Raw genomic sequence first — 9,578 nt, forward strand, 5'->3', positions numbered from 1 at the left:
AAACGCAGAGCATTGTCTTCTTTCCAAAGTGATTTGGCCTTGCAATCGATGTTGATGGTTGACCTGGATCAACCCATGATTTTGTGCATTTGGGATTCTCAAAATAAATCCACTTTTCATTGCCAGTCACAATTCTATGCAAAAAAGACTTTCTTGTGTGCCATTGAAGCAACATTTTACTGATGACTTTACAGTTTTCTATTTGTCTTTCGTTCAGTTGTTGGGGCACCCATTTTCCTTCCTTTAAAATCTTTCCTATTGCTTGTAAATGGATTGGAAATTGTTCGCTGAGCAACGTTTAATCTTTCTGCAAGTTGTTTTTGAGTTTGACATGAATCTTCATCCAATAATGCTTGTAATTGTTGGTCTTCAAATTTTTTCGGTTGACCTGGACGTTCTTTGTCTTTCACATCGAAATCATCACTTTTAAAGCGTTTAAACCAGCATTCACAAGTATCTTGAGATGGAACATGTTCACCATAAGCTTCCCGAAGTATACAATAACTTTTTCTTCAAAATAAAGTAATGAATTAAAACTTCCCGCAAATGCTCTTTTTTTGGCATGAAATTCGACATTTTTAAGCGTAAAGGTATCTATGATGTTAACACCTTCAGCAAATTTGACATATGAAGTTTTGAAGCTTGCTGTCAATACAACAGAATAGCAGCATACATTTATTGCATATATATCAACATATGTGTAACTCCATCTATTGAAAAAAATCCGCATTAACTGGTACACCTAGTATGTAGTGTTACAGCATTTGGTGATATCACATCATCTCTTTCTGAAGGCAGAAGCTGCATCTTCTGTGTGTTTTTAAGGAATTTGCATAGTGCTTTATGTGGTACTTTAAAATCTTGAGTGACAAGGGAGTTCAGGGTTATTTTCTGACATTCTGGATATTGAGATCACCTTGTTTTTAGTAGAATATGATGATGATGACTATGATGCTGATTGTGAAGACATTGATTGCAAGTTGATGCCTCCTCCACCTCCACCCCCAGGACCATTAAAGAAGGATAAGGACCAGGAGGCTATTACTGGTGGTAAGCAGAGACAGTCTACTTTTGTCTAAGTAGCAAGTTCCATTCCTAAGTCCAGGCTTTGGCACACATAGGGGGCTGTTAAAATTAAGCTGCTGGGAAAGGCTATAACTTCCAGAACTGATTCATACAAATTTTAAATTTCCATATTAAAGGGAAGTTTTACTTTTAAACGTTTGACAGCAGTATTTAGCATGCATTTAAGAAAATGTTTGGGTCAGTGGTTCTCAAATCTGCCCGCCTATCAGAATCACCGCAAGTCTTTTTAAAAATACAGATTTCTGACTCTCCCCTGGAAAGTGTGATTTAGAAGATCTGGGGTAGACCCCAGGAATTTCAAGGCATTCCCAGAGTAATTTCTGAAGCAACTGATCTGCATACTGGTATTTGGAAACTACTTGTTTAGATGATTCTCTTGAAAAGAAATAGTTAAATAGGTAAGGCACCCTAAAATGTATATGGATCATAGAGAGCTAGCTATCAGGTTCAGAGATTTCAAAGGCAGGGTCTTCAGAGATCCTCTCACCTATTTTTATAACTGCAACAGTAGATTGGGAAGAGCAGTGTGTTTGATCTTCCTGTATTTTGAGGTTTATGTTAACCTAAATTTCTCCTATTAGAGCTTTAAGTCATTTCCTTTTTAGTCTGCAGGCTAAATAGCATTGGTTAACTTTATGTCATAGATCTTATTTTATGCTAAATAATTTCATTATCTTGTGGGCTTAAAAGTTTTTTTTCTAGCTATGGGTCCCTGAACTGGACATGGTAAGGCTTGACTGGTATAAAAGTGTTATATAAGTTTGGTATTGGTAATATTCCTTTAACCTTACATACTTACAGAAAGTAGTAAATGTAGTAATAGTGTTTGTTTTCTCTCATCACAACCCTAGGGTACCAGGTACAAGGTGAGTTGGGGATGGTGGGAGATACTGAGTTGGAATGAATTTTCTGGGTTGCATACTGTTAGTAATTTGGGTGCTTGGAACTATATCCCCTGCCACTGAGCCATGCATAGTACCTGGAGTTGGTGTTGGCTGAATTTGAGGAAATATGCTCACAGTTACATGCCAAGGGGGTTTTTCTTCCTTGTTGCAGTGTCTGAAGATGGAGAAGGCATCATCTTGCCCTCCATCATTGCCCCTTCCTCTTTGGCCTCAGAAAAAGTGGACTTCAGTAGTTCCTCTGACTCAGAATCTGAGATGGGACCTCAGGAAGCAACACAGGCAGAATCTGAGGATGGAAAGCTGACCCTACCGTTGGCTGGGATTATGCAGCATGATGCTACCAAGCTGTTGCCGAGTGCCACAGAACTTTTCCCAGAATTTCGGCCTGGGAAGGTACTTTTTATGGAGAATATCTACATTGAAAACCACTGACCTCTTCTCAATACTGAATTCTGTTGTTAAAATGCTGAATATAGAATGGATAAGATCTAAAGGTTTCCCTATTCAATGACATTGTATCAGGTCTTTTAAAAAAGTTGTGTACATTGTAGTACATGTGATTTATATAGTTCTCACTATAAATTGTCTTTGTTGTCTTAAAAGAACTAGTTCAAATTATTAAGGGACACTTCTTTACTTTTTTGGATAGAGTTATAAATCTGAATTCAGCACTCCTTAATCCCTCTCTGACGGTTGAATAGACCCCTCAAGGGAATTTTCAGACCCAGATGCTGCTGTTTTCTATCTGACATGAATCTCTGACATAGTAAAATGTTCTGTGTTCTAGGTGTTACGCTTCCTACGTCTTTTTGGACCAGGAAAGAATGTCCCATCTGTTTGGCGGAGTGCTCGGAGAAAGAGGAAAAAGAAGCACCGTGAGCTGATACAGGAAGAGCAGATTCAGGAGGTGGAGTGCTCAGTAGAATCAGAAGTCAACCAGAAGTCTTTATGGATCTACGACTATGCTCCACCACCACCTCCAGAGCAGTGTCTCTCTGATGACGAAGTAGGCAAAATAGAGACCTGGGATTAAGACTTATAAGGGGACAAAAGAGTTCTCCCTAGCTCATGTCTAAATTGGATATAACATCTTAGCAGGCTGAGTCCTGTGCTGATTATCAGAAAGTAATGATGGGTTCAATCCCAGTGGCTGTTCCTTCTCTATTGTAATGGAAAAGTATTGGGGGCAGGCAAATGGTAATATACACATTGGTGAATAAGAAAGTTTAAATGATAGGCAGTGTGCCATGATATACCTTCATTGTTTGTATTCTAATTCTAACTCCAGTTCTGTTCAAGAAGTATCCTTATGACTCCTCTTAGGACATCTGTGGTTAGGAAAGCCTCTTCCCCTTCTACTTCATCTGTTGCAGATCACAATGATGGCTCCTGTGGAGTCCAAGTTTTCCCAGTCTACTGGAGATATAGATAAAGTGACAGATACCAAAGCCAGAGTAGCTGAGTGGCGTTATGGGCCTGCCCGACTGTGGTATGATATGCTGGGTGTTCCTGAAGATGGCAGTGGGTTTGACTATGGCTTCAAACTGAGAAAGATGGAACATGAACCTGTGATAAAAGGTAGAATGATAGAGGTAAGCAATACTGGTATATAAGAAAAGAATCAGTGTGCTGAAGGTCCTATCAGTTTTACTTTTCAATTGGGAAGATACTGGGTAGGGTTTCTTTGGTGGGAAATTTATGTGTCTAAGCCTTTTGCTTGGTATGGTGTATCACCCTGGCAACTAGGACCCATTGTAAGAATTCTGTTTGTGAAATGAGTGCTATACTAGACTAAGAGTAGGAGGCAGATACTCCTTCATTATCAGGTTTTTCTTTCAAGTCAAGGTCCATATTTGATGAATGTGATGTGGGATTTGGAGTGGGAACTTTGACACATGACCATTCAGGAATTTGTTGTTCCTTCCCTGCTTCTACAGGACTTTAGGAAATTTGAGGAAAGCAGTGGCACTGATCTTCTGGCTGATGAAAACTTCCTGATGGCGACACAACTGCATTGGGAGGATGATATCATCTGGGATGGGGAGGATGTCAAACACAAAGGGACAAGACCTCAGCGTGCAAGCCTGGCAGGCTGGATTCCTTCCAGCATGACTAGAAATGCCATGGCTTACAATGTTCAGCAAGGTATGCTTCCTTGCCAGCTGTGTCCAGCACACTACCCTGCATCTCAGTAATCCTAAGTGGGCTTAGCTGTGAGCTTTGCTGCTGCTGAGGTATAGTGAAATGTTTTGGATCTGAACTCTGATTCTGGTCTGTAATAGTTTTTTTATACTAATTAATAAGCTAGGATGGGAATCATCATTAGAAAAATATGCAAACCACTTTGAAGTTAAAGATCTTTCTGAGCTATAATGATTCTTTATCTTTATAGTCTATTTTTGTTTCCAAAGCCCCTTTGTCTTTATCATTCTAGAATTTGCTTTTTCTCTCCTTAAGTATGCACAAAAATCATATGCCATGTAGAAAACTTTGAAAATGCAATACAGTATCAAAAATCACTGGTAATCCGCCTAGCTGGTTTGGCTCAGTGGACAGAGTGTCGGCCTGTGAACTGAAGGGTCCCAGGTTCGATTCCGGTCGAGGGCACATGCCCAGGTTGCAGGCTCCATCCCCAGTACGGGGTGTGCAGGAGGCAGCTGGTCAATGATTCTCATCATTGATGTTTCTATCTCTCTTTCCCTCTCCCTTCCTCTCTGAAATCAATAAAAATATATTTTTAAAAAATCACTGGTAGCTCTGACCGGTTTGGCTCAGTGGATGGAGCATTGGCCTGTGGACTGAGGGGTCCCAGGTTCGATTCCGGTCCAAGGGCATGTGCCTTGGTTGCGGGCGCATCCCCAGTGGGGAGTGTGCAGGACGCAGCTGGTCGATGTTTCTCTCTCCCTCTCCCTCCCTTTCTGTAAAAAATGAATAAAATATATTTTAAAAAAATCACTGGTAATCCTATCCAGAGATGATCACCTTTTAACTTTTTGGTGTATTTTGTTTTCGATTTTCTGTCTTTGTGTGTATGTAGGTAAGCTAATCTCTGTAGGTACAGTTTTTTATGTTGTGCTTTTCTCTTAACATAAATATTCTATGTCATTCAAAGTTCTTCACAGAAATGTTTAATGACATGGGAAGCTCATTTTACTTTATTTATTTAGTTTTTAAATATATTGATTTTTTACAGAGAGGAGGGGAGAGAGATAGTTAGAAACATCGATCAGCTGCCTCTTGCACGCCCCCTACTGGGGATGTGCCCGCAACCAAGGTACATGCCCTTGACCGGAATCGAACCTGGGACCCTTGAGTCCGCAGGCTGATGCTCTATCCGCTGAGCCAAACCGTTTAGGGCAGGGAAGCTCATTTTAAATGGAAAAAATATGAAGTCACATTTAATATTCTGTTTGTAAATGAAAACAAAAAAACCTATATAAATGTGGAAAGCTGACTAAAAGAATATATACTATGGGGTTCATAGTGGTGATTTGTGGTTTGTAATATCACAAACTTCAGTTTTCTTCCTTATAACTTTCTAGTTTCCAAATTTTTCTTAGTTAACCTGGATAACTTTTATAATTTAGAGGAAAATAAAAAAATGTCTTATTTTTAAATCTAAGAACTAGTTTTTTCCTTCTTTCCATTCTATCTAAATGCTTTATTGGTTGTATAGTATTCTTATATGGATGTTTTGATAACATACCAAAGATTATTATATTTCTAATTTATTATCACCATTAGCATATTTTACCATATTATTTATTACCGTAATTTAACCAGTCCTTTATTTGGTCATTCATATTTTGACTATTACAAAAATACTGCACTGAACACTTTTTGTCTGCAACATTTTATTAAAATGAGAAATACACTCGATTATGTTTCTTCTTAGTACTATGAGTAACTTTTCAGTCACATGATTAACTTTACTAACATGCTCCTTTTCCTTTTGCTAGAATCATGATTGAGAGGAACATAAATGTTTTGTCTGCTATTGAGTGTTCTGTTTTGACTAGGTTTTGCAGCCACCCTGGATGATGATAAGCCTTGGTACTCCATTTTTCCCATTGACAATGAGGAGCTGGCGTATGGACGTTGGGAGGACAACATTATTTGGGATGCTCAGGCCATGCCCCGGCTGTTGGAGCCTCCAGTTTTGACACTTGATCCCAATGATGAGAATCTCATTTTGGGTATGATACTGGCAGGGACCAGTGTTCCTCTTTCATAATTGACAGCTTGCAGCTAATGTCAAAGAGCAGGAATAAACCAAAAGTTTTGGGAAGGTCAAATTTAGAAGCTTCTAGGTCGCAGCTTGAGAGATCAAAGTTGTGGTCAGTTTCTGATATTTGTGTATTGTTTAGGGAAAACACATAAGGTAGAAATGTTGGAAAGTAGTACTTTTGATATGTCAGGAGTATAGTTTGGTTAGAGCAGTGGTTCTCAACCTTCCTAATGCGGCGACCCTTTAATACAGTTCCTCATGTTGTGGTGACCCCCAATTTTATTGTTACAAATTGAACATAATTAAAGCATAGTGATTAATCACAGAAACAATATGTAATTATATATGTGTTTTCCGATGGTCTTAGGCGACCCCTGTGAAAGGGTCGTTCGACCCCCAAAGGAGTCTCGACCGACAGGTTGAGAACCGCTGGGTTAGAGTGAATCATGCAGTAGAAATGGTCTGGGGTGGGGTAAGAGATCTGGTTCGGAATGCAAGGTCATCAGTAGGAAAGGTGAATCATCAGAGATAGCAACTCCAGAGTGATTTTGTTTCATCCTCAGAAATTCCTGATGAGAAGGAAGAGGCCACATCTAACTCCCCCTCCAAGGAGAGTAAAAAGGAATCATCTCTAAAGAAGAGTCGAATTCTCTTAGGGAAAACAGGAGTCATCAAGGAGGAACCACAGCAGGTCTGTGAAGGGAAAAGGGTGTTAGTGTTTCGAAGAACAAAGAAAGGTAATGGAGAAAGGGAGTCTGACTAAGGTTTATTTGATGACCTGTCATTAGAACATGTCTCAGCCAGAAGTGAAAGATCCGTGGAATCTCTCCAATGATGAATATTACTATCCTAAGCAACAGGGTCTTCGAGGCACTTTCGGAGGAAATAGTATCCAGGTAAAAGCATTTTTTCTGTGGAGGATGGGAATCACTGCTTGGTTCTGATGGGGCATATGAGTCAATCTTGCCTAGGTTGGAGTTAGTATTTAATTTGAATCCTTGTATTTTCTGTCTTAGCACTCAATTCCTGCTGTGGAATTACGGCAGCCCTTCTTTCCCACCCATATGGGGTCCCTCAAACTCCGGCAATTCCATCGCCCAGCTCTGAAGAAGTACTCCTTTGGGGCATTGTCTCAGCCAGGTCCCCACTCAGTCCAACCCTTGCTAAAGCACTTAAGAGAGAAGGCTAAGGTATGATTGAATCCTATTTAGAAAAAATAGTTATAAAAGTTAACATTAAAGTATTAATTGGGGAAATGGACTGGATATTAGATGATATTAGGGGATTATTGTTTATTTTCTCAGATGTGATAGAATGTTTTTGGTATTTAGGAGAATATCCTTATTCTTAGGAGATGCATATGAAAATACTTAAGCGTGAAGTGTCAATGATGACTGCAGCTTTCAAAAGTGGTTCAGCAAAATCTGTAGAGAGATAGTTACAGGTAAAACATGGCAAAAATATAAACATTTGTATCTAGGATGTGGGATAATAAATGTTCATGTGTTTGAATTTTTTTTTCAATTGAAGAAAAGGCAAGGTAAATTGTTTTTGGTGTCATTGTCTTGGAATGAACTATGTCAATGTGTATTATTCTATGAGGAGCTGGACTGTATTTCTTTGTTCTGGGCAGATGAGAGAACAAGAGAGGCAAGCTTCAGGTGGTGGAGAGATGTTTTTTATGCGCACATCTCAGGACCTCACAGGCAAAGATGGAGATCTTATTCTAGCAGAATACAGTGAGGAAAATGGACCATTAATGATGCAGGTTGGCATGGCAACCAAGATAAAAAACTATTATAAGCGGGTGAGTCTCTGCTCAGAATATCTTTATTAATAATCTGTGAACATTGCCCTGGCCGTTTTGGCTCAGTGGATAGAGCATCGGCCTGCGGACTGAAGGGTCCCAGGTTTGATTCCAGTCAAGGGCATGTACCTTGGTTGCTGGCATATCCCCAGTAGGGGATGTGCAGGAGGCAGCTGATCGATGTTTCTCTCTCATCGATGTTTCTAACTCTCTATCCCTCTCCCTTTCTCTCTCTTTGTAATCAATAAAATATATATTTTAAAAAAAATCTGTGAACATATATTTTGTCTTTTTTATACTATAAACTTCTTGAGAGAAAAGAATGGTATCTTTTTGTAGTTCGTAATATTAGTAAAATGCCATGCTCATGAATTATTTTTGCAGGTTTATTGATAATCTGTGGTAGTGACTGGGTCTGCTGTGTTCCTTATAGAAACCTGGAAAAGATCCCGGGGCCCCAGATTGTAAATATGGAGAAACTGTTTACTGCCATACCTCTCCTTTTCTGGGTTCTCTCCATCCTGGCCAGTTGCTGCAGGTGAGGAATTCTTTCCTGTTATAATTCTTTCCTAAGGAAATTGACAAATGAGTAGCTAGTAATCTCAAATAACTACTCTTACACCAAATATGGGGAAGTTCATTATAATCCAAATAATGTTTTGATCTTTTTATTAAAACTGGCTCCTAATCATGCCATTCATAAAATAAATTTAAAATAGTTTTTTGAAGAGACACACTGGATAAGAAGTCCAGAAGCATCTGGGTGGCATAGGCAAATAAACCTTGGATTGATAATTTACTGTAGTTAATTTTGTATGTGTAAAATTGGTATGTTTTAATTGTATTAGTTGTCATTTTGAGTATTGAACCACACCTGAACCTTATAGTCCTCAGCCACATAGTAAAGTGTTGTTTTTTTACCCCCTTTGTTCTGATAGATGTAGACAGGCCCTCTGGTAACCTAGCTTTTACATATTTTATTAAGGGGAAGTGTCATGTGAGGAAATCTCTAGCACTTTCCTTTTTTTCTCCACTCCTTTTTTCTTAGCACTCTTAATATTTTCCCTACTCTTGTACTGAGTTCATTATTATTATTGCTTATTTTTCTAAAGCCTCTTCAAAGCCTTTTTTTCTTTATCCTTTACATCTATAGTCCATTTCCCACCATATTTTGAGTATCCTATATAATAAAAGGGTAATATGCAAATTGACCCTAACGGCAGAATGACCAGTCGCTATGACATGCACTGACCACCAGGGGGCAAACGATCAACTCAGAAGCTGCCCCCTGGTAGTCAGTGTGCTTCCACAGAGGGAGTGCCGCTCAGCCAGAAGCCGGCTCATGGCTGGCCGGCACAGGGGCGGTAGAGGGAGCCTCTCCTGCCTCTGCGACAGTGCTAAGCATGTCCGACTAACGGCTCCTGGGCTGCCAGAGGGATGTCTAACTGCCAGCTTAGGCCTGATTCCCCCGGGGAGCAGGCCTAAGCCGTCAGTTGGGCATCCCCCAAGGGGTCCTGGACTGCGAGAGGGCACAGGTAGGGTTGAGGGAAGG

At 39.7% G+C, this 9,578-nt stretch overlaps 1 protein-coding gene and 1 long non-coding RNA gene across 2 annotated transcripts in view; one reads left to right on the forward strand and one right to left on the reverse strand.

Moving 5' to 3' along the window:
- Positions 1-9,578, forward strand: part of TAF1 (TAF1 RNA polymerase II, TATA box binding protein (TBP)-associated factor, 250kDa) — an 84,856-nt gene that overhangs the window by 5,860 nt on the left and 69,418 nt on the right. Inside the window, 11 exon segments of the mRNA XM_014547685.1 lie at positions 931-1,050; positions 2,143-2,384; positions 2,779-2,997; positions 3,365-3,583; positions 3,929-4,136; positions 6,011-6,187; positions 6,783-6,910; positions 7,008-7,115; positions 7,236-7,409; positions 7,853-8,026; positions 8,460-8,564. Coding sequence (XP_014403171.1) covers positions 931-1,050; positions 2,143-2,384; positions 2,779-2,997; positions 3,365-3,583; positions 3,929-4,136; positions 6,011-6,187; positions 6,783-6,910; positions 7,008-7,115; positions 7,236-7,409; positions 7,853-8,026; positions 8,460-8,564 — 1,874 coding nt within the window.
- Positions 3,026-9,578, reverse strand: part of LOC106727802 — a 17,192-nt gene continuing 10,639 nt past the window's right edge. Inside the window, exons 3-4 of the long non-coding RNA XR_001364058.1 lie at positions 7,924-7,939; positions 3,026-3,343 (exon numbers count right to left, since the gene is read on the reverse strand). This is a non-coding gene — a long non-coding RNA (uncharacterized LOC106727802). The remainder of the gene's footprint in view (positions 3,344-7,923; positions 7,940-9,578) is intronic.

The sequence above is a fragment of the Myotis brandtii genome, unplaced genomic scaffold (genome assembly GCF_000412655.1).
Source record: "Myotis brandtii unplaced genomic scaffold, ASM41265v1 scaffold481, whole genome shotgun sequence".
Taxonomy (NCBI): Eukaryota; Metazoa; Chordata; class Mammalia; order Chiroptera; family Vespertilionidae; genus Myotis; species Myotis brandtii.